The following is a 25,422-nucleotide window of genomic DNA, read 5'->3' as shown; positions in this document are numbered from 1 at the left end:
GGTTCTGATGACCGGTTTCCATTTCCACCTGAGGTGGTCAAGGAGTGGTCTCACTCCCCAAAGGTAGACCCTCCGGTGTCTAGGCTATCAGCCCGGACCGTTGTCGATGGCTGACGGCACCTCACTTAAGGATTCCACTGACCGTCAGATTGACCTTCTGGCCAAATCTGTGTACGAAGCTGCGGGGGCCGCGTTTTCCCCGACTTTTGCAGCAGTGTGGGCTCTCAAAGCCATCTCTGCTTCTCTAGAGGAGATGCATTCCCTCACCAAGGAATCTATGCCTGAGATGGTTACCTTAACTGCTCAGGCTTCAGCCTTTTCATCTTATGCCATGTCTGCCATGCTAGAGGCTGCTCACCGCACTGCGGTGGCTTCAGCTAATTCTCTTGTTATCCGCAGGATTTTGTGGCTTCGAGAGTGGAAGGCAGATGCTTCGTCCAAGAAGTTTCTTGCTGGGCTCCCTTTTGCTGGTTCACGGCTGTTTGGTGAATAGCTGGATGAAATCATTAAAGAAGCTACTGGCGGGAAGAGTACTTCCATGCCACAAATTAAGACCAGGAAACCCGCCCAGGGTAGGAATCAATCGAGGTTTCGTTCCTTTCGTTCCTCCAACTGGTCATCCTCTAAGCCTTCCGCCTCGTCCGCTAACTCAGCCAAGGATCAGAAATCCAACTGGCGCCCAAAAGCGCGTCCGCAGAAGACCGCAGGAGGTTCTGCCACTAAGGCAGCTTCCTCATGACTCTCGGCCCGCTCCAGCCACGTCCTTAGTCGGTGGCAGGCTCTCCCACTTTGGCGACGCTTGGTTAAAGCAGGTCTCCGATCAGTGGGTGAGAGACATCATATCTCACGGCTACAGGATAGAATTCTCTTCCAGCCCTCCAAACAGATTTTTTCTCTCTACTCCCCCCTGCTCCAAGGCCGCCGCCTTCTCGCAGGCCGTGGCGTCCTTACAGGCAAACGGAGTAATTGTCCCAGTTCCCGCTCAGGAACGGTTCAGAGGTTTTTACTCAAATCTCTTCCTAGTTCCAAAAAAGGACGGTACCTTCCGGCCCATCCTGGATCTCAAGCTTCTCAACAAGCATGTCCGGGTGCGGCAGTTTCGCATGGAGTCTCTGCGATCAGTCATTGGCTCTATGACCCAAGGGGAGTTCCTGGCGTCCATCGACATCAGAGATGCCTATCTACATGTGCCAATCGCAGTGTCACATCAGCGTTGGTTACGTTTTGCGATAGGAGAGGATCATTTCCAATTCGTGGCTCTCCCCTTCGGGTTAGCCACGGCCCCTCGGGTATTCACCAAGGTCATGGCGGCAGTGATTGCGGTCCTGCACCTCCAGGGGTTAGCAGTGCTTCCTTATCTGGACGACCTTCTGGTCAAGGGTCCATCCAGCGCAGACTGTCAGCGGAGTAATTGTACCGGTGCCCGCCTGGGAACGGTTCAGAGGTTTCTACTCAAATCTCTTCCTAGTCCGCAAAAAGGACGGTACTTTCCGGCCCATCCTGGATCTCAAGCTTCTCAACAAGCATGTTCAGGTGCGGCACTTTCGCATGGAGTCTCTGCGATCAGTCATTGCCTCAATGACCCAAGGAGATTTCCTGGCGTCCATCGACATCCGAGATGCCTATCTGCATGTGCCAATTGCATTCTCACACCAGCGTTGGTTACGTTTTGCAATCGGAGAAGATCATTTCCAATTTGTGGCTCTCCCCTTCGGGTTGGCCACAGCCCCTCGGGTATTCACCAAGGTCATGGCTGCAGTGATTGCAGTTCTGCACCTACAGGGGTTGGCAGTGATCCCTTACCTGGACGACCTTCTAGTCAAGGCTTCATCCAGCTCAGACTGTCAGCGGAGTGTTTCGCTCACTCTCGCCACCCTAGCCCAATTCGGGTGGATTGTCAATCTTCCCAAATCCACTCTGACTCCGACCCAGAGTCTCACGTACCTAGGGATGCAGTTCGAGACTTTGCCGGCACTTGTGAAGTTGCCCTTAATCAAACAGCAGTCTCTCCGGCTAGCGGTGCGCTCTCTCCTGAGGCCCCGCCGTTATTCCCTCAGGCGCCTGATGCAGGTGCTGGGTCAAATGGTGGCTTCCATGGAGGCGGTTCCCTTTGCCCAGTTCCATCTGCGTCCTCTGCAGCTGGACATTCTCCGCTGTTGGGACAAGCGGCCTTCCTCCTTACAGAGGTTAGTGGCTCTGTCGCCACGGACCAGGAGCTCTCTTCAGTGGTGGCTTCGACCCCTCTCCCTGTCCCAAGGGCGCTCCTTCCTGGCTCCGTCCTGGGTGATTCTCACCACGGATGCCAGCCTATCCGGCTGGGGAGCGGTACATCTCCACCACAGAGCACAGGGCACTTGGACTCCGTCCGAGTCAGCCCTTTCAATCAATGTGCTGGAAACCAGAGCTGTGCTTCTAGCTCCCCTAGCCTTTCACCACCTGTTGGCGGGCAGGCACATTCGAGTCCAGTTAGACAACGCGACAGCAGTTGCCTACATCAATCACCAAGGCGGGACACGCAGCCACCTGGCAATGTTGGAGGTCCAACGTTTTCTTCAATGGGCGGAGGACTCCAAGTCCACCATATCCGCAGTCCACATCCCTGGCGTAGAAAACTGGGAAGCAGATTATCTCAGCCGTCAATCCGTGGACGGTGGCAAGTGGTCCCTGCATCCGGCAGTGTTTCAGTCAATCTGCCGCAAGTGGGGCACTCCGGACGTGGACCTAATGGCATCCCGTCACAACAACAAGGTTCCGGTTTACGTGGCTCGCTCCCACGATCCTCAGGCCTTCGCCGCGGACGCTCTGCTTCAAGACTGGTCCCAGTTTCGTCTATCCTACGTGTTTCCCCCTCTAGCTCTCTTGCCCAGAGTCCTGGGCAAGATCAGAATGGAGGGCCGTCGAGTCATCCTCATTGCACCGGACTGGCCCAGGCGAGCTTGGTATCCGGACCTGCTCCAACTGTCCGTGGAGATGCCGTGGCATCTTCCGGACCGTCCAGACCTGCTCTCGCAAGGTCCGTTTTTCCGCCCGAATTCTGCGGCACTCAAATTGACGGCGTGGCTCTTGAGTCCTGGATTTTGACGGCTTCTGGTATTCCTCCTGAAGTCATCTCCACTATGACTCGGGCCCGTAAGTCTTCCTCCGTCAAGATCTATCACAGGACTTGGAAAATTTTCCTGTCCTGGTGTCGCTCTTCCGGCCATTCTCCTTGGCCATTCTCGTTGCCGACCCTTCTGTCTTTTTTACAGTCCAGTCTGCAGCTAGGACTGTCCCTCAACTCTCTCAAGGGACAAGTCTCGGCTCTATCAGTGCTGTTCCAGCGGCGTCTCGCCCGGCTGGCTCAGATCCGCACCTTCATGCAAGGTGCGTCTCACATCATTCCGCCTTATCGGCGGCCCTTGGATCCCTGGGACCTTAACTTGGTCCTCATGGTATTGCAGAAACCCCCTTTCGAGCCCCTTAGGGAGGTTTCTTTATATCGTCTTTCTCAAAAGGTGGCCTTTCTAGTTGCCATAACTTCTCTCAGGAGAGTCTCTGATTTGGCTGCGCTCTCCTCGGAGTCACCTTTTTTTGTTTTTTCACCAAGACAAGGTAGTTCTCCGTCCGACCCCGGACTTTCTTCCTAAGGTGGTCTCTCCATTCCACCTTAACCAGGATATTTCCTTGCCTTCCTTCTGTCAGGCCCCTGTTCATCGCTTTGAGAAAGCGCTGCATACTCTAGATCTGGTGCGTGCTCTCCAGATCTATTTGTCTCGCACCGCTGCGCTTAGGCGGTGCAACTCTCTTTTTGTGCTAACCACAGGGCGGCGCAAGGGTCTCTCTGCTTCTAAGCCGACCTTGGCCCGTTGGATTAGATCGACCATTTCGGACGCCTACCAGAGTACTCAGGTGCCTCCTCCGCCGGGGATCAAAGCACACTCTACCAGAGCTGTCGGTGCCTCTTGGGCTTTTAGGCACCAGGCTACGGCTCAACAAGTCTGTCAGGCTGCCACTTGGACTAGCCTGCATACCTTTTTGAAGCACTACCAAGTGCATGCTCATGCTTCGGCAGATGCGAGCTTGGGCAGACGCATCCTTCAGGCGGCTGTCGCCCACTTGTAAAGTTAGGCTCCGCCTACTTCTTAGTTTTTTCTGTTTATTCCCACCCAGGGACAGCTTTGGAACGTCCCATGGTCTGGGTCTCCCAAAGGAACGATAAAGAAAAAGAGAATTTTGTTACTTACCGTAAATTCTTTTTCTTATAGTTCCGTATTGGGAGACCCAGCTCCTTCCCTGTTGCCTGTTGGCAATTTTCTTGTTCTGTGTGTTATCACCGGCTGTTGTCGTGGACAGAGTCTCCGGTTGTTCTGGTTCTTACTCGGTTCTACTTGTGGGTGGCTATTCTCCTTCAGCTTTTGCACTAAACTGGCTGGGACTGGCTCACCAGGGGGTGTATAAGCTCAGAGGGAGGAGCTACACTTTTTAGTGTAGTACTTTGTGTGTCCTCCGGAGGCAGAAGCTAAATACCCATGGTCTGGGTCTCCCAATACGGAACTATAAGAAAAAGAATTTACGGTAAGTAACAAAATTCTCTTTTTTCATCAGGAGGCTCAGAAAGGGCAGAGGTGATGTTTTAATGATATAAACTTTGATATATTTTCGTTATGAACAAAGTATAACCTCCTTCTGCTCTCCTCACCAATAATATTTTTTTAGGTCAAAGATCCCTTTGTCTATGTGTTTTTTCTGGTGATGTTTTTCTTGATGTTGTGATGTTTTTAGTGATTTGGAATAAATAAAATATTTTTTTAAAAAATATTTTTTGCAAAATAAAACTATTTTGATACAATATACTCTGATTTCTTCGGCGCTCTATTGGGAGACCCAGACGATTGGGTGTATAGCTACTGCCTCCGGAGGCCACACAAAGCATTACACTAAAAAGTGTAAGGCCCCTCCCCTTCTGGCTATACACCCCCAGTGGGATCACTGGCTCACCAGTTTTCTGCTTTGTGCGAAGGAGGTCAGACATCCACGCATAGCTCCACTGTTTGTAGTCAGCAGCAGCTGCTGACTCTTTCGGATGGAAGAAAAGAGGGCCCATATAGGGCCCCCAGCATGCTCCCTTCTCACCCCTGGTGGTGTTTGTAAGGTTGAGGTACCTATTGCTGGTACGGAGGCTGGAGCCCACATGCTGTTTTCCTTCCCCATCCCCCGGAGGGGCTCTGGGGAAGTGGGATCTTACCGGCCTCCAAGCCCTGAGGCCGGGCTCCATCCACAGACCCATAGCACCTGCTGGATGTGGAGCGGGAGTGCCGTTCAGGGACAAAGCCCTGCAACTTTCAGGTACTCTGTGTCCCCGTATGGAATGGCACGCACACTCCAGGCTTGCTGGGTGTGCTAGTGCGCCGGGGACTGTAGCGCTGTGCGCTGGGCTGATAGTCCCTGAGATTACTAGAGGACTTTATGTGTGGGGACCGCCGCTTGAGCGGCGGCGCAGCTGCGACTTGTAGTGCGCCGGGGACGCGCCGACCGCGCTTTTACGGCGGCGGCGTTTCTACTTTAGTCCCCGGCTTTGCGGCCTGGTTTGCCCTTCGTTCCCGCCCCCAGCCCTGCCAGTCAGAGGAGGGGCGGGATGCTGTGCAGTAAGTCGGTGCAGGGAGCTGGAGTCTGCTTTGCATTCTCCAGCCCCCCTCACTAGACGCAGTGGGACGCTTGTTTTCCCGCTCTTGTCTCGGGCACGCCCTCGGCCCGCCCCTCTTCCTTGGAAGCCGGCAGCCATTCCGGCACGCAGAGCAGGAAGATGGAGACAAGCGCCGGAGCTATCAGCACAGGATTCCGGCGCAACACACCCGCTTTTGTGCGGGCGGTAAGCGGCAGCTGAAGTGCTGACCCACCAATGCTGCAGTGTCCTGTTGTACTTTTGTACCGTCTATACATTGCACTGTAAAGGCTATTCTTGGCTCTCTGCCCACTTAGATAGCTAGACAGCGGCAGCAAATAGCACGGGTGCTAAGGCACAAGCTTACAATGCTGCTTCGATTGCATGTGCTGCAGCGTTTACTGTCATGCCTGTATGCTATACATTCACTGTATGTCGCTATTCTGGGCTAATGTTCCTATATAAATAGGCAACAGCAGCAGAAAAACAAAGGTGCTAAGGCGCAAGTTTGCAATGCTGCTTGGATTGCATGTGCTGCAGTGTTATTGTCATGCTTGTATGCTATACATTCACTGTATTTCGCTAGTTTTTGGCTAATGCGCCTAGATAGGCAGACAATAGCAACAAAAGAGCAGGAGTGCTAAGGCACAAGCTTTCAATGCTGCTTGGATTGCATGTGCTGCAGTGTTATTGTCATACTTGTATGCTATACATTCACTGTATGTCGCTATCCTTGGCTAATGCGCCTAGAGAAACAGACAACAGCAACAGAAAACCAAGGGTGCCGGGCCACAGGCCTTCGGTGCTGCTTACATGCTTGTATGCTGTACATTCGCTGTATGTCGCTATCCTGGGCTAATGCTCCTGGATAAATAGACAACAGCGGCAGGAAAGCGACGGGGCCAAGGCACAGGCTTTCTAGGCTGCTTGTGCTGCATGTGCTGAGGCGTTGATTTGTATGGTCGCTATCCTGGGCTAATGCTCCCAGATGGTTAAAAAAAAAAAAAAAATTGACAGGGTGCCAAAGCACAGCTTTCTATGCTGCTTGTACGGCATGTGATACTGTTCCAGGACCCCCAGTGTGTGCAATTGCTCAACCGGGGTCTCGGCTACATGTGGCCAACAGACCCACCTGTGATCCCTATCCAGACACAGGGACGGAGTCCCAGTTTTCCGCTGATATATTGTCTGTGACTATGACTACCATCTTACAGACTTTACAGTCCAGACAGACCTTGGGCAATATTTTTGCAATGCCCCTGGCCACCCTGATTTGGAACAAATCAAGGCCCCAGGGGGGTTCCAGGCATCCAAGCGTGCAGCCTCTAACACGGACGACAGTCCCGTACTGGCTAAGCGGGCTCGCTGAAAACAGCCCTCAACTTCATCACACTAGTCACGGTCCCAGCAGGAGTACTCGCTGTATGATGAGGCAGACGTAGCTGTTCAGGACTCTGATCCTGAGACCGCTCTCAACCCGGATGCCGGGACAATGACGCTTTAGTGACTAATCTTATAGCGTCCATCAATGGAACGTTTGGTATTTCTCCCTCAACTCCTCCAGTGGATGAGTCAGCTTCACAGCTAGAGAAATCTCTTTTTCAGTATCTCAAGGGTATATTGAGTACTTTTCTGGTCCTCTGACTCCAGAGCCACAGTCCACAAACGCCACACTTATCCCGATAAGCGTTTCTCCCTGACGTGGTCAAGCGCTAGACCCAGTGTCCAAAGGTGGATCCCCCAATCTCCAGGCTTGCGGCTAGATCTATAGTTGCAGCAGAGGATGGGACCTCACTTAAAAATGCCATTGACAGACAGATAGGCCTCTGGTTGCAATCTGTCTATGAAGCTATCGGCGGGTCGGTGGCTCAAGCATGCGCAGCCGCAAAGGCACTCCAAGCTATTTCAGCTGGTATTGCAAGGGGGACGCTGTCACAGGTACCTCTGGGCCCCAGCAGCGTCCTTAATCTCACATTGTCGGCATTGCGACTCATGCCGTAAGCGCTGTCCTAGACCAGCCGTACGTCAGTGGCGTCCGCCAACTCCGTGTTTTTACGCAGAGCCGATTGGTAAGACATTGGAGCAGATGATGCTTCCAACAAAGTTCTTAACCAGGTTGCCTTGATATGGTGACAGACTGGTGGTAAGTAGTTGAATGAAATCATTCAACTGTCCAAGAGGACTCAAAAATGCCCAGAGGGGCACAGATTCCTGGCGGGCTCAATCACGCCCGGGAAAGGCAGCCGGAGGAACCGCATACAAGGCGTTTTCCTCACGACTTTCAGCCCTCGCACTCCGCATCCGCGGAGGCAGACTCCCCCGCTTTAGCGACATTTACCTACCGCAGGTCAAAGGCCGGTGGTGAGAGTCAGTTTGTGTCAAAACTTCTTCACCGTCCGAGACGAGGCTCTCCTGCAGGCAAAAGGAGTAGTAATCCCTGTTCCTCCTCAGGAACATGATACGCTTTTGACTCTGACCTGGTCATGATGCCAAAATAGGACGGCTCCTTCCGTTCCGTTTCTGGATCTTAAACTGTTCAACAAACACGTGAAAACCAGGCGGTTCCGGATGGAATCCCCCCCGCTCCGTTTTTGCCTCAATGCCTCAAGGAGATTTCCTAGCATCAATAGACATCAGGATGCTTATCTCCATGTGCCGATTGCTCCAGGGCACCGGCGTTTGCTATGATGCGTTATTAAACAAGAGCATCTTCAGTGCGTAGCCCTACCCTTCCGTCGGGCGAGTCATGGCAGCAGTGACAGCAGTCCCGCACTCTCAGCGTCACTCTGTGATCCCTTGCGTGGACAATCTACTTGTCAAGGCACTCTCTTAAAAGGCATGCCAACACAGCCTGAACATGGCGCTAGAGCCTTCCCAGAGTTTCGGGTGGGTCTTCAACTTTCTAAGTTAAACCCAATCGCTGGCATCTCTTGGCATAGAGTTTTCACACTCTCTCAACGATACTGAAGCTTCCGCTGGACAAACAGCGTTCACTACAGACGAGGGTGCAGTCTCTTCTTCAAGCAGACGCCTCATCCGGAGGCGGTCCCTTTCACGCAGTTTCATCTGCGTCCGCTTCAATAGAACATTCTTCGCTAATGAGAGGAGTTCGATGTCCCTACACAGGAACGTCCCCCTTTTCTCATACAGAGGGGTCCACTCTTCAGATCAATGGTCTGGAGCTCTGGGCAGTGTATCTTGCCCTGCAAGCCTTCCTGCAGTGGCTGGAATGCAAACAGATCCGAATTCAGTCGGACTATCCACAGCGGTGGCATCCATCAACCACCAAGGCGGACTTCGCAGTCGGCAAGCCTCCCAGGAAGTCCGGCGGATTCTGCTATGGGTGAAAGACTGAGCATACACCATATCAGCAGTTCACTTCCCGGGCGTCCAACACTAGGAACCAGACTCCCTCAGTCGCCAGGGCATGGACGCAGAGGAATGGGCTCTGCACCAGGATGGTTTCAGGCCCGGTCTCACGATCAAACACTTCTAGCGTCAGGCGCCTTAGTTCAGGATAGTCGCAGTTCCAGCTACCGATTGCCGCCGCGCCATCCTCGTCGCCCCAGTCAGGCCGAGGAGGTCAGGGTACCGGGATCTGTGGCATCTCACGGTCGGTCGACCGTGAGCACGACGTCATTGCCACCATAAGACGGGCTAGCCAGCCGCGGTCTGCCAAGATCTACCACGACTCGTGGAAGATATTCTTATCTTAGTGTTCTGCTCACCAAGTGTCTCCCTGGCCATAGGCATTGCCTATTTTGCCGTCCTTCCTGCAATGGAAAAAGGTTGCCGCTCAGCTCCTTTAAAAGGGCAAGTCTTGACACTATCCGTGTGTTTTCAGAAGCGTCTAGCACGACTTCCTAACGTGCGCACGTTCCTGTAGGGGTTTTGTCATATCGTCCCCCCGTACAAGCGGCCGTTAGATCCATCAGATCTGCACATGGTACTAGTTGCTCTCCAGAAGCCGCCTTTCGAGCCTCTGAGCAATGTTTCGCTTCGCGACTATCACAGAAAGTGGCCTCTCTTGTAGCAATCACATCTCTTCGGAGAGTGTCTGAGCTCGCAGCCCTGTCATCCATGGCTTCCTTCCTGGAGTTTTCTCCAGGACAGGGTAGTGCTGCGCACCATTCAAGAGTTTTCACTAAGGTAGTATCCTCTTTTCATCTTAATCAGGATATCTCCTTACCTTCTTTTGGTCCTCATTCGGTTCACCGGTATGATTAGGATTTACATTTGTTAGATCTGGTGAGAGCACTCAGAATCTACATTTCCCGCACGGCGCCCATGCGCCGCTCTAATGCACTCTTTGTCTTGTCGCTAGCCAGCGTAACGAGTCGCAGGCGTCTAACGCCACCCTGGCTCGATGGATCAAAGAACCATTTCTTGAAGCCTACCGCTCTGCGGGGCTTCCAGTTCCTTCAGGGCTGAAGGCTCATTCAACCAGAGCCGTCGGTGCATCCTAGGCATTACGACACCAGGCTACGGGCTTAACAGGTGTGCCAAGCAGCTACCTGGTCGAGTCTGCACACTTTCACCAAACATTATCGGGTGCATACCTATGCTTCGGCAGACGCCAGCATAGGTAGAAGAGTCCTGCAGGCGGCAGTGGCCTCCTCGTTGAGGAGGGCTGTCTTCCGACTCTAACATGAGATATTTTGTTACCCACCCAGGGATTGCTTTTGGACATCCCAATCGTCTGGGTCTCCCAATAGAGCGCCGAAGAAGAAGGGAATTTTGTTACTTACCGTAAATTCCTTTTCTTCTAGCTCTTATTGGGAGACCCAGCACCCGCCCTGTTGTCCTTCGGAATTTTTCGTTGGTTTGCGGGTACACATGTTGTTCATGTTGAACGGTTTTCAGTTCTCCGAGGTTACTCGGAGTGAATTTGTTTAAACCAGTTATTGGCTTTCCTCCTTCTTGCTTTTGCACTAAAACTGGTGAGCCAGTGATCCCACTGGGGGTGTATAGCCAGAAGGGGAGGGGCCTTACACTTTTTAGTGTAATGCTTTGTGTGGCCTCCGGAGGCAGTAGCTATACACCCAATCGTCTGGGTCTCCCAATAAGAGCTAGAAGAAAAGGAATTTACGGTAAGTAACAAAATTCCCTTCTTCTGTTTGTTTGTTGATGACATGTATTCGTTTGAGTTAAAGTATCTTTAAAATCATGGTGGAGAAAATATAGAAATCTGCTAATATGTATCTAGTTATATAAGATGCAGTATATTTTCTCTATTGATTCTTAGTTGTTTAATAAAAAAGATCTGATTTAAAAAAAAAAAAACAAAACTGAGGTTACCTGGCCCGGCCAGGGGGTGTATACTGCAGAGGAGGAGCTATGCTTTTGCATCTACTTAGTGTCCTCCTATGGATAGGTAGCATAATACCCATGGTCCTGTGTCCCCCAATGATGGCTAAGAGAAAACGATTTTACGGTGAGTACACCAAAATCCGTTTATTTGTGAACTGTCAAGAAGAAACAATACAACCTTGGGGTATTAAAGGCAATCTGTCAGCAGATTTTGTTACTTCATCTGAGACCAGCATGTTGTAGGCAAAGATATGCTGAATCCAACAATGTATCACTTAGATTTTTGACTGCAGCCGTTCTGGAAGACATCCTGTTTTTATTTTTAATATTTTTATGAATAAAAGTTAATTTTTATATGAATCTTGTCTTTCTTCGGCGCTCCATTGGGAGACCCAGACGATTGGGTGTATAGCACTGCCTCCGGAGGCCACACAAAGCATTACACTAAAAAGTGTAAGGCCCCTCCCCTTCTGGCTATACACCCCCAGTGGGATCACTGGCTCACCAGTTTTCTGCTTTGTGCGAAGGAGGTCAGACATCCACGCATAGCTCCACTGTTTAGTCAGCAGTAGCTGCTGACTCTATCGGATGGAAGAAAAGAGGGCCCATATAGGGCCCCCAGCATGCTCCCTTCTCACCCCACTTGCGGTTTGTAAGGTTGAGGTACCCATTGCGGGTACGGAGGCTGGAGCCCACATGCTGCTTTCCTTCCCCATCCCCCTGAGGGGCTCTGTGGAAGTGGGATCTTACCGGCCCCCAAACCCTGAGGCCGAGCTCCATCCACAGACCCAGAGACCCTGCTGGAGGAGCTGAGTACAGTCAGGGACAAGGCCCTGCAACGTTCAGGTACTCTGTGTCCCCGCACAGACAGGCCACGCACACTCCAGGCTTGCTGGGTGTGCTAGTGCGCCGGGGGCACTAGCGCTGCGCGCTCGGGTTAGAGTCACTGCAGCTTAGCTGAGTGATTTTATGTCTTGGGAACTACCGCGCCGGCCGCTCCGGGAGCGGCGGCGCGGCTGGGACTTGTAGTGCGCCGGGGACTCGCGCTGCCCGCGCTTTTACGGCGGCAGCGCTCATAAATCTAGTCCCCGGCTTTTGCGGCCTAGCTCTGCTTCGTTCCCGCCCCCACCCTGTCAATCAGGGAAAGGGAGAGACGCTGTTCTATAGTCAGCGCCGAGGGCTGGAGCCTTATTTACATACTCCAGCCCTCTCACTGGGCACAGTGGGGACGCAAGTTTCCCGCTCTTGGTCTCAACACGCCCAGGGCCCGCCCCTCTCCACAGGACGCCGGCAGCCATTCCTGCATGCAGTCTGGCTGGAGAACGGACACAGGCTCTGGGGGACTCAGACAAGGGACTCTGGCGACCACACACCCGCGTTTATGCGGGCGGTAAGCTGCACATAAGTGCTGGCCCCACTAGTGCCACAGTGTTATTTGGTGCATTTTTTCCCTGTACCATATATATTTATATTGCACTGTACAGTCGCTTCTTGGCTTATACCCTACATTGCTCTGAGGAGACAACAACATGTCATCCGCAAAACGCAAGGGTGCCAAGGCACAGGCGGTATGCACTGCTTGTGCCGCATGTGGGGCTAATCTACCGGCAGGTTCCAATGACCCCCATTGTGTGCAATGTTCAGTCCCAGTGGCACTTCGTCAGCCGGAGTCTATGGTAGTAGTGGCCCAGGCAGAGACGCCTGTGAACCCTGCCCCGGTGACGGGGACAGAATTTGCAGTTTTTGCTGATAAGATGTCTGTGACTATGACAAAAATCCTGGAAACCTTGCAGTCCAGGCCAGTTTCTCAGACCATGGACACTGCTGTGTCTATGCTCCCCGGTCCCCCTCAGTTGGAACTAATCCGTACTTCAAGGGGGTCCCAGGCATCACAGGCTGAAGACTCTGACTCGGATGACAGTCCCAGGCAGCCTAAGCGGGCTCGCTGGGAAAGACCCTCGCCGTCATCACACTGGTCAGGGTCTCAGCGAGACGAGGCTCTGTATGAGGAGACAGAGGTGGGTGATCAGGAATCTAATCCTGACACCGCTCTCAATCTAGATACCCCTGATGGTGACGCTATGGTAAATGACCTTATAGCGGCCATCAATAGACTGTTGGATATTTCTCCCCCAGCCCCTTCAGCAGAGGAGGCAGCTGCACAGCAGGAGAAGTTCCATTTCCGGTATCCTAAGCGTAAATTGAGTACTTTTCTGGACCACTCTGACTTCAGAGAATCAGTCCAGAAACATCATGCTTATCCAGATAAGCGTTTCTCCAAACGTCTTAAGGATACACGTTATCCCTTTCCCCCTGACGTGGTCAAACGCTGGACCCAGTGTCCAAAGGTGGACCCCCCAATCTCCAGGCTTGCGGCTAGATCCATAGTTGCAGTGGAAGATGGGGCTTCACTTAAAGATGCCAATGACAGACAGATGGACCTTTGGTTAAAGTCTGTCTATGAAGCTATCGGCGCGTCGTTTGCTCCAGCATTCGCGGCCGTGTGGGCACTCCAAGCTATTTCAGCTGGCCTGGCACAGGTGGACTCTATCATACGTCCAGCAGTGCCGCGAGTAGCGTCCCTAACCTCGCAAATGTCTGCGTTTGCGACTTACGCTATCAACGCTGTCCTGGACTCTACGAGCCGTACCTCAATGGCGTCTGCCAACTCTGTGGTTTTGCGCAGAGCCTTGTGGTTAAAGGAATGGAAAGCAGATTCTGCTTCCAAGAAATGTTTAACCAGCTTGCCACTATCTGGAGACAGACTGTTTGGTGAGCAATTGGCTGAGATCATTAAACAGTCCAAGGGTAAGGACTCCTCCTTACCCCAGCCCAGATCGAGCAAACCTCAACAGAGGAAGTGGCAGTCGAGGTTTCGGTCCTTTCGAGGCTCCAGCAAGACCCAATTCTCCTCGTCCAAAGGGACTCAGAAGGAGCAAAGGAGCTCAGATTCCTGGCGGGCTCATTCACGCCCCAAGAAAGCAACCGGAGGAACCGCTTCCAAGGCGGCTGCCTCATGACTTTCGGCCTCATCCCTCCGCATCCTCGGTCGGTGGCAGGCTCTCCCGCTTTTGCGACATTTGGCTGCCACAGGTCAAAGACCGGTGGGTAGCAGACATTTTGTCTCACGGGTACAGGATAGAATTCAGTTCTCATCCTCCGCCTCGGTTCTTCAGAACCTCCCCACATCCCGACCGAGCAAATGCCCTTCTGCAGGCGGTGTGCTCACTAAGAGCAGAAGGAGTGGTGATCCCTGTTCCTCTGCAGGAACAAGGACAAGGTTTTTACTCCAATCTCTTCGTGGTTCCAAAAAAGGACGGCTCGTTCCGTCCTGTTCTGGACCTAAAGCTGCTCAACAAGCATGTGAACGCCAGGCGGTTCCGGATGGAATCCCTCCGCTCCGTCATTGCCTCAATGTCTCAAGGAGATTTCCTTGCATCAATAGACATCAAAGATGCTTATCTCCACGTGCCGATTGCTACAGAGCACCAACTTTTTTTACGTTTCGTGATAGGAGACGACCATCTCCAGTTCGTAGCTCTGCCATTTGGTCTGGCGACAGCCCCACGGGTTTTCACCAAGGTCATGGCGGCAGTGGTAGCAGTCTTGCATTCTCAGGGACATTCGGTGATTCCTTACTTAGACGATCTACTTGTCAAAGCACCCTCTCAAGAGGCATGCCAACACAGCCTGAATGTTGCGCTGGAGACTCTCCAGACTTTCGGGTGGATCATCAACTTTTCAAAGTCAAACCTGGCACCGACTCAATCACTAACGTATCTTGGCATGGAGTTTCATACTCTCTCAGCGATAGTGAAGCTTCCGCTGGACAAGCAGCGGTCACTACAGACAGGGGTGCAGTCTCTCCTTCAGGGTCAGTCGCACCCCTTAAGGCGCCTCATGCACTTCCTAGGGAAGATGGTGGCAGCAATGGAGGCAGTCCCGTTCGCGCAGTTTCATCTGCGCCCACTTCAATGGGACATTCTCCGCCAATGGGACGGGAAGACAACTTCCCTAGACAGGACAGTCTCCCTTTCTCAGATGACCAAGGACTCTCTGCAATGGTGGCTTCTTCCCACCTCATTATCACAGGGAAGATCATTCCTGCCCCCATCCTGGGCAGTGGTCACGACAGACGCGAGTCTGTCAGGGTGGGGAGCAGTTTTTCTCCACCACAGGGCTCAAGGGACGTGGACTCAGCAGGAGTCCACCCTTCAGATCAATGTTCTGGAAATCAGGGCAGTGTATCTTGCCCTATTAGCCTTCCAGCAGTGGCTGGAAGGAAAGCAGATCCGAATTCAGTCGGACAACTCCACAGCGGTGGCATACATCAACCACCAAGGAGGGACACGCAGTCGGCAAGCCTTCCAGGAAGTCAGGCGGATTCTGATGTGGGTGGAGGAAAGAGCATCCACCATATCCGCAGTTCACATCCCGGGCGTAGAAAACTGGGAAGCAGACTTCCTCAGTCGCCAGGGCATGGACGCAGGGGAATGGTCCCTTCACCCGGACGTGTTTCAGGAAATCTGCCGCCGCTGGGGGGTGCCGGACGTCGACCTAATGGCGTCTCGGCACAACAACAAGGTCCCGACCTTCATAGCGCGGTCTCGCGATCAAAGAGCTCTAGCGGCAGACGCCTTAGTGCAAGATTGGTCGCAGTTCCGGCTCCCTTATGTGTTTCCACCTCTGGCACTCTTGCCCAGAGTGTTACGCAAGATCAGATCCGATTGCGGCCGCGTCATACTCGTCGCCCCAGACTGGCCGAGGAGGTCGTGGTACCCGGATCTGTGGCATCTCACGGTCGGCCAACCGTGGGCACTACCAGACCGACCAGACTTACTGTCCCAAGGGCCGTTTTTCCATCGGAATTCTGCGGCCCTGAACCTGACTGTGTGGCCATTGAGTCCTGGATCCTAGCGTCTTCAGGATTATCCCAAGGGGTCGTTGCCACCATGAGACAGGCTAGGAAGCCCACGTCTGCTAAGATCTACCACAGAACGTGGAAGATATTCTTATCCTGGTGCTCTGCACAAGGAGTATCCCCCTGGCCATTCGCGTTACCTGTCTTTCTTTCCTTCCTGCAATCTGGGTTGGAAAAGGGCTTGTCGCTCGGCTCCCTTAAAGGGCAAGTCTCGGCACTATCCGTGTTTTTTCAGAAGCGTCTAGCGCGACTTTCTAAGGTGCGCACGTTCCTGCAGGGGGTGTGTCATATCGTACCTCCGTACAGGAGGCCGTTAGATCCGTGGGATCTAAACAAGGTCCTTGTTGCTCTCCAGAAGCCGCCTTTCGAGCCCCTGAGGGATGTGTCACTTTCTCGACTCTCACAGAAAGTGGCATTTCTGGTAGCGGTCACGTCTCTTCGGAGAGTGTCTGAACTAGCAGCGCTGTCATCCAAAGCTCCTTTCCTGGTGTTCCACCAGGACAAGGTAGTGCTGCGCCCCATTCAGGAGTTTCTCCCTAAGGTGGTATCCTCTTTTCACCTTAATCAGGATATCTCCTTGCCTTCCTTTTATCCGCATGCAGTTCATCGGTATGAAAAGGATCTACATTTGTTGGATCTGGTGAGAGCACTCAGAATCTACATTTCCCGCACGGCGCCCCTGCGCCGCTAGGATGCACTCTTTGTCCTTGTCGCTGGTAAGCGCAAAGGGTCGCAGGCTTCAAAAGCCACCCTGGCTCGATGGATCAAAGAACCAATTCTTGAAGCCTACCGTTCTGCTGGGCTTCCGGTTCCATCAGGGCTGAAGGCCCATTCTGCCAGAGCCGTGGGTGCGTCCTGGGCATTACGACACCAGGCTACGGCTCAACAGGTGTGCCAGGCAGCTACCTGGTCGAGTCTGCACACTTTCACCAAACATTATCAGGTGCATACCTATGCTTCGGCGGACGCCAGCCTAGGTAGAAGAGTCCTGCAGGCGGCAGTTGCCTCCCCGTAGGGGAGGGCTGTCTTTGCAGCTCTAACATGAGGTATTTCTTTACCCACCCAGGGACAGCTTTTGGACGTCCCAATCGTCTGGGTCTCCCAATGGAGCGCCGAAGAAGAAGGGAATTTTGTTACTTACCGTAAATTCCTTTTCTTCTAGCTCCTATTGGGAGACCCAGCACCCGCCCTGTTGTCCTTCGGGATTTTTGGTTGTTTTTCGGGTACACATGTTGTTCATGTTGAACGGTTTTCAGTTCTCCGACGTTACTTCGGAGTGAATTTGTTTAAACCGGTTATTGGCTTTCCTCCTTCTTGCTTTTGCACTAAAACTGGTGAGCCAGTGATCCCACTGGGGGTGTATAGCCAGAAGGGGAGGGGCCTTACACTTTTTAGTGTAATGCTTTGTGTGGCCTCCGGAGGCAGTGCTATACACCCAATCGTCTGGGTCTCCCAATAGGAGCTAGAAGAAAAGGAATTTACGGTAAGTAACAAAATTCCCTTCATTTATTGGTGATTTGCAGCCGTTCTGACACAATCAGAATTTTTAGATTTAGTCATAGCAGAGCTGAGAGAGCTATCCTCGCCCACAAAAGGATCTCTATAGAGATTGGCACCTGTCAATGTACAATCAGAGGAGGGTGTGTGTGCTTGTTACCTTTTATAGGAGCAATGGAAAGGGTCCTGCTGCTTAAACAAACATATCAAATAAACAATAGATTGGACTGGGACAAGACACACATTCCTGAACTCTTGTGTTAACCATTGCAGCATGTTGGCTTCAGCTTACATGGCAAAAACCTGCTCACAGATTCCCTTTAACGTAAATATTTAAAGCATTCAACAAATATAAATGTCCCAGAAAGAGAACACTACAAAAAAGGTAGTAGACACTCCTTAAAGCTGGAACATAAACAAGTTAACACAATATAACAAGTTACCATAATGTAGAATAGCAGGGACCTACATCTGATGCGGTTTCGCTTGGAAATCTTCATCTGGGGTTCAGTTTATGGTATAATATAAAGTTACATTAGCTTTTCCCCTAATTTATTTATTTGCCTATGTATTTTGTCTGAACATGAAATAATTTTGTGTTTCTGCAGCAACATTCATCAGTTTAGCTGCTATTTCAAAGAGCTGCCAGCAGTAGAACTTCGGAATGGGAAAACAGCGGGACGTCGGACCTACCACACAAGAAGTCAAGGGGAAGTCAATGTGTGAGTTCTAATTTATAATATCAGTTACCTGTGATATGGACTAGAATTATCATTGAATCCAAGGCTTTCAAACTTTTCTCTGGTTGGCTCTTTCCAACTAAAAAGGGTGATGCTTGGGCTTCATAAGGCATCAGAGTCCACGGTGCTGAATTGGATATTGTAATAATGGACCTGTCTATCAGGTTGTTTTTACTCATTTTTTAGAAATTCACATTTATGAATTTTTAGCCGCAATATAGATCATATAAGCCTGTGATTGCATGATATCATGAGTCATTGTGATGTAAAGTGAAGAGATGCTGGTTGCCGGGGCGACGTTAAGGAGGTGACATGTAGAAAAATCACCAGCAATGTCATACTCCAAAGCAACTTTTTTTTTTTTATTAAACATCTTGGTGGATTTATAGAAAAAAAGTAGCCAGAAAGACAGAGGAGATCATCTGGAGAATTTAAAGACCATATCCATCAAAATTGGTGAAGGTTCTCAGAAGATAAAGCCAAAAATCCTCGGCGGTGTCAGTTCTATTAGCTCTGCGCAAAGCCATTAATAAGGATATGAAGAATTAATCTCTGTGGACCTTGTACTGCGACAGCATTTTCACATCCCACATCCAGGATGGCCGGACTCAGAGGAAGGTGCTGAAAATGTTGATATCACCCCCATGAAAATCAGAGGTGGCACACCAAAGATATAAGGAAAAAACTGTGGCAGGTTTTAGTGAGTACAAGCACTCAGCGCTGTCCCCATAAAATTTACACCGATCACACTGAACCCCGTACCCTGTAAAATTTATGTGCCCCCCTCTCCTAAATATTACTGTAGACCTTGGGGCAGTGTGGGAAAACCCACAGAAATCTTAAAATTCCCCCTGCTGTGCCATATATATTAACCAACTAGATCCCGTGCTGGGGTGCGAGCAGCGGCCATCTTCTGAGCGCAAAGTGAAAGTGACAGTTTGAGTCAGTGAGGAGCGGCCATTTTATAAGTCCTGGCCATAATATTCCCTAATAGCCACCTATAATCACCCTAAATAGTGGTTATAAGCCTTACTGGAAAAGCCCTATTGCCCTGCATTCTTCCCTGGAGGCTGCACTGTCACAATAAAGCAGCATAGCAGAGGCAGGAGGATATGCGTCCATGGTCTATGAATGGTATTCACAAAGCGGGCTTACGCTGGTACTGACATCTACTGCAGTGAAGCTACACATACAGCATTTCTAGATGAAGCATAGCTGCCCTGTAAACTAGCATCTCTTACACTACTTTTGACAGCTACTATACGTAGCCGTTAACTGATCTACGCTAGTAAAGCACTCAGTCAACGTTACTGTACTCCAATTCACAAAGACACGTACGCCAAATTTGACAGATACATGCATTAAACATTGACTAGTTACCTCAGATTTGACATTTACCTGTGCAGCCACGCTCCTATACTTATACATTGACGTACGCTGTTCTGTTCTATTCTATGCTAAGGCTCCTAAGCCAATTCACCATACAAGTTACGCCAGATCTGAAAATTCACTATCTGACCTTTATAATAAAGCCTAATTTGACTGCAACTTATGAATAAATACATTTTATAATTACTTTTCTACTATATACATTCTACCAGACCTCCAAGTAAGCCTATCTGGACCCTTAATACCTGCATTCTCAAACCCTAATCATAACCCTAGGGAAAAGGGGAAAATATAGAGATTGTCTTCATCTAAAGAAGATAAGCAGGAACTGGAGGGAAAAAAACCCAACCTCCTCTCATAACTAGTCCAAAAATATAACCCTCTTTCTGTCCGGGATAAGTGAAGAGCCAGGATTCCTGAAATAGATGATGTAGTTTGGGACGACATAGTCGAATCCCACACTTTGGTCTCTCCTGCAATTAATAACAGACTGATCCAATTAGACATAATACACCAGAGTTATATCACTCCCCAGAGACTGAACAAGATGAACAACTCTGTGTGGGAGGGTTGTCCGAGGTGTGGGAGAGACGGTGCAGATTTCTGGCACATGATATGGGAATGCCGGATCATTCATTCTTACTGGGGCGAGGTTATAGCGGCTCTTTCCTCCATACTTGAAAAACCGGTCCCTATGAGCCCGATTCTGTGCCTATTTGGTGTGGTAGATGTACACTCTTGGTCCCAAGATGAGAATCTATTATTAAAAAAGGTCCTGTTTTTGGCCCAGAAGGGCATTATACTAAATTGGATGAGTACTCATCCCCCATCTGGGGCCTCTTGGATTGCACTGGTAAATACTATAATTCCGCTAGAACAATTTGTATTTAAGACGAGACGTTCTTTAAATAAATTTGACAAAATATGGGGCAGATGGTTGAGTTCGCCCTTGACTGGGGGCTCATCCAGTTACCTGGCTAACAACCTACAGACACTGCTGTCGTAGTAATAATTTGCTACCATACCAGTGATACGGAAGGGGAAATTTATAGATCATAAGGTTATGTATCAACAGTGTGACGCGGTCCCCGACACCAAGTTTGCATATTCCTTGTCAATATGGGTTCTTTACCCCATGTTAGATGTAACTTGTGAGCAGACACATCTGAAGTATCTACTGTTCAATGCCATCCTAAGAGTACAGGATGTTGACTTGATTATTGATGTATTATCACTCTAGATATTAACCAATATTTACCCATATCCTGACTGTACAAATTGTTGATTTGATTTCTGTTGTAATGCCATACTTAACCTTCAATAAAACGAGTTTAAAAAAAAAAACTAGTCCAAAAATATAACCGCAACATTGATTTCATTTAAAACATAAAATTTCGGATTTAAAGGGATAGCTCCGATTTCAAAAATTCTTTTTGCAATGGATAAAGGAGCAAGGCAGGAGATAAACCCAAACAAAAAAAATGACCAAAAACTCACCTTAAAGGCGGCACATAAAACAACAATGGTTAAAACTACTCTGGATAAGGAAAATCTCCCCTATAACCTAAAATGCATCACCCCCAAAATAGAAGCTTCACCAGCCACAGGCCCAAATGTAGGAGGAGGTATAGAGACTATACATCAAGATTAAACCATAGAGACTGGAGCAGGGGATGAAAGACACTCAAGGTTATAAAAATGAATCATTCCCCCCAGTAAAAGCGACGGTTAAATATATAAAATCACCACTCCTCAATCTCGTCTCTCATAATAAGTTAGAACAATCCAACATCTCAGACATGGAAACATCATCTTCCAGCTCTAATAAAAGAAAAGGCCAGACTATAAGAAATGATGCACTAATAAGAGACTTTAACAACTCCTCTCCGTCCGCTAGTGAAGAATTTGATTTGCTAAGTCCCGATAAACATAGACCTAGACTCGATTACAATCCACCTTCACTACCTTCTGCTGAATCAAAGATTCTAAGCAGCAGTGAAACTCATCCAAATCTTGTGAAAAATGACTCTGACTCCTATTTAGTAAACCTTATTAAAGCTCTCAAAGACATGGTCTTAGCATTCAAAAATCAAACAAAGATCCTACACGAAGACATTTTAGAAGTCAAAAACAGATTGGATGCTAATGAAGCCAGAATATCCCAAGTAGAGTAAAAAGCGGACATACTCTCAAAGGGCCAGTGTGAACTACAAGTTCAATTTTTAAAGGGCAAAGTGTCTGACTTGGAGGATCGTGATCGTAGAAATAACATCAAACTTAGAGGCGTTCCGGAGTCAGTAACAAATAATAACCTGGCAACCTAGACTAAGGATTGTCTTAAAACGGTTATACCATCTTTATCGGAGTTAGAGATTATGATTGACAGGATACATCGCCTGCCCAAACCCAAATCTCTCCCTTCAGACATCCCCAGGGATGTTCTCCTACGTCTCCATTTCTTTACCACAAAGGAGATTTTACTAAAATGTATACAAGAGAACAGGACACTACCGGATCCTTATCATATCAAGGTCTTTGCCGACTTCTCCAAGGAGACAATGGAATCAAGAAGAAGATTCAACGACATCACCAAACTGTGAGAATGGGGTATTCTTTACAGGTGGGGGTTCCCCACTAAACTTCTTGTCTGGTTAAATGATAAAACAACCCTCATTAAAACCCCAGAGGATGGCTTAAAACGTATCGATTTGTTAAATAATGAAGGGGACCCAAGAGCTCAATGCTAATGACCTCTCTGTTCAAATACTAATTTTCATATGAAGTACCTAATATGTATATAATTTCAGGAGACTCGAAAAAGGGTGACCATCCCACCTATTTGGGTTACACCATCTTTTCCTAAATCTGGATTTTGAAATAACTATTTCCTGGGAGCTTTTCCACCTGGAATTGAGCTCTGAGAATCTACAAGAGGACACGTTGCTGCTATTACACGGATTAAACTTTTTTTTTTTTTTTTCTTTCTTTGTCCACGTTTTACTTTAGTACTAATAGAGACGACACGTATTATTTAACCTCCTTTCTCTTCCACAAACTTTAACCTCTACTTGAAGGTTTTATCTTACCCGTTTTGTGGAGATACCTTCAGGGAGAACTTTTTTGCTTTTGTCATTAAAATTTTGCTTGCCACCCATTTTGGACTCCCTCCTGAAATTATTACTTTACATCTTTTGTATTTTTATCTAGTTGAGGGAAAGTTATATTGTTCAATGGAAGCACTGTAGTTATTTATAGATTTTATAATAATATATATTATAATAGTAGTTTTGAAGTAAGTTTCCTTTAGTGCATATTTTTTTTTTTTTTCTACTCCTCTTCTCTTTCCCTTTCTCTTCTTTCTTTTCCCTTCCCTCCCCTTCCTTACTTCCATCCCTAAATATGACTGTTAAATTCATTTCTTATAACGTTCATGGTCTAAACTCCCCTAGAAAACGATACCTGACCTGGAAAGAACTAAGAAACTCTAAAGCAGATATAGCATGCCTACAAGAGGTGAAATTCACTAGAGATGAAAAATTCGTTAATAAAAACTTTCCACACATCCTCTCCTCACTAAGTGTTGGAAAAAGGGCAAGAGTAATGATATTGGTTAAAGATACAGTGTCCTTTACGCTTCTTACTGAGAACAAAGACAAGGAAGGTAGGTATATTGTCATTTCCTGTTTAATAAATAATCATCCCTGCACTATAGTTAATGTGTATGCTCCCAACCACGCCCAAATTGGCTTTCTGGATGAACTATACGAGTTGGTCCAGGAGGTCAAACAAGGAGATCTTATACTCTTGGGTGATTTCAATCTTGTCCCAGACAATGAACTTGATTCAACAGCTCAGGCACGACACAAGAAGCACTGTCTGAAACATTGGTTACAAAGACAGGAACTCCTTGATGCCTTTAGGTGTATAAACTCTACATCAAAAGAATTCACGTATTATTCCGACATCTACAACACATTTTCCCGGATTGACCGAATACTTTTTTTTTTTTTAATCCAATTAGTTTTTATTGAAAACATGGCAGATACAAAATCATACATGGTAATTTAAGAGAACAATTGTCAACTGCCCGCACATGAGGGCTCCATACATTAATATACTCTGAGACAATCCAGTTACAATCCCTCTGCCTTACACTTTAACCACACAACAACATGGGGAGGGAGGAGAGGGGAGGAAAGATGGGGACTTCATTCAAGTAAGGGGGAACAAGAACAAAGGGGGAGGGGAAGAAGGTAGGGTTGGGGGGGAAGTGGGGGGGGGGGGGTTAGTAGGGGTACAGGGTTAGATGCCTGCCTGCATTACCAACCCCAGTCCACCAGCCGGGGCCATCAACTCCTCCTAGATTTCTCTCATAAACTGCTGCCTCAGTCAGGGTCTCAATGCTTTAGCCCCCTGGCTAGCCGAGCCAGGGCTATAATTCCATCGGCTCTATCTCAACTAGGTGCTCTTTGCCCGGGGAATAGTTGTGTAATAGGTGTTGCATGGCTGGATGACAGCCAGGGTTCCCATATTGTAAGAATTCTAGTTTTTTGTTTTAGGGAGTGGGCAAGGCAGTATTCATATTGGCATTGTTGGTCGATCCTACTATATAACTCGGCTCCAGAGGGAGCTTCAGTGGCCTTCCACGAATGGCTCAGACACTGTCTGGCAGCTATTAGAATTTGCACAATCAGTCCCCTAAAATTCTGCGGGTACGAGTCTATGCCCAAATTCAGAACTGCCAGCCCTGGGTTGGGGTTGGTGTGCACACCTGTTATTTCACTAATGAGTCTGAAAACTGCTATCCAAAAAGGTTGGACCCTCGGACAGTGCCACCAACAGTGTCCCAGTGATCCCCTCTGGAGGCAGCCCTTCCAACAGAGCGGTGAGTAGTTGGGAATGTAATGCACCAATTTTGCCGGCGTATGGTACCAACGTAGATGCACCTTTTTCAGCTGTTCCAAATGGTTAATGCATTTTGAGGATCTTTGCACCCACTGTGTCGCAGTATGCCACGCCGAGGGGGAGGTGTTAATGCCTAAATCTGATTCCCATTTAGTCATGTATGGGAGCTTTTGCTCGTCAGAGGGGTTGTTCAACCATTTGTAGGTTAAAGAGATTCCCGGTTGCCTCATTAGTTTTTTAAACAATAGTGCCTTAACAGTGGGTAAGGTCGGGTTTGATCCCGGGGGGGATTTTGTGCTTAGAAAATGGCGAATCTGCAGGTGTTGATAAAAACACCCCTTTAGGGAGGGGTGCTCCCAAAGTATATCGTTGAAGGGCCTAATCTCTGCACCATCGTAAAAGTCCGCCAAAACTCCAAAACCCGCTGCTTCCCATCTACTCAAATTTGTATATGGAATGTGGGATTCTATTGCTCTGAGCGAAATTTCTGACAGCGGGACCTGGATCTTAGGGATCATCTCACTGCGCCATATGGCTATCGATGCTGTCATAGTAGGGAGACACAGGGTGGACCTAGTACGTTTTAGATATTCCACCTCCATCAGTTTCCTCGTCGAACCCTCCGGATTGACCTAATACTAACGGACTCCTTCACAAGCTCTAAAATCAAAAAATTGAAATTTTACCCAAAACATTTTCGGATCATTCGCCAATAATATGCGAGGTATGCCTAAATACTCTCTTTAAACAATTTCCTATGGAAATGTAACTCTTTCCTCTTAAACTGCCCAAGATATAAAAAAGACATTGAAAAGTCAATTAAATTATATTGTGATGAAAATTCCACTGAAAATATGTGCCCTTTTGTAATATGGAATGCACTTAAAGCACTAATTCGCGGGAGCCTCATCCAATTATCCTCGCAGCATAAAAAACGTCAAAGGAAAAGAGTTACAGCAATACAAAATATGATCAGACGGAAGGAAGAAGCACAACAAAAACTTGTCTCTCCATCCCCA

The 25,422-nt window shown here is 48.9% G+C and overlaps 1 protein-coding gene across 1 annotated transcript in view; it reads left to right on the top strand.

Moving 5' to 3' along the window:
* Positions 1–25,422, top strand: part of USP3 (ubiquitin specific peptidase 3) — a 111,341-nt gene that overhangs the window by 36,656 nt on the left and 49,263 nt on the right. Inside the window, exon 7 of the mRNA XM_075342656.1 lies at positions 17,978–18,091. Within this exon, the coding sequence (XP_075198771.1) occupies positions 17,978–18,091 (114 nt within the window). The remainder of the gene's footprint in view (positions 1–17,977; positions 18,092–25,422) is intronic.

Source organism: Anomaloglossus baeobatrachus, chromosome 4 (genome assembly GCF_048569485.1).
Source record: "Anomaloglossus baeobatrachus isolate aAnoBae1 chromosome 4, aAnoBae1.hap1, whole genome shotgun sequence".
NCBI classification, from domain to species: domain Eukaryota; kingdom Metazoa; phylum Chordata; class Amphibia; order Anura; family Aromobatidae; genus Anomaloglossus; species Anomaloglossus baeobatrachus.
Note: the sequence above shows the minus strand (reverse complement) of the source record. Positions and strands in the feature narration are given on the sequence as shown.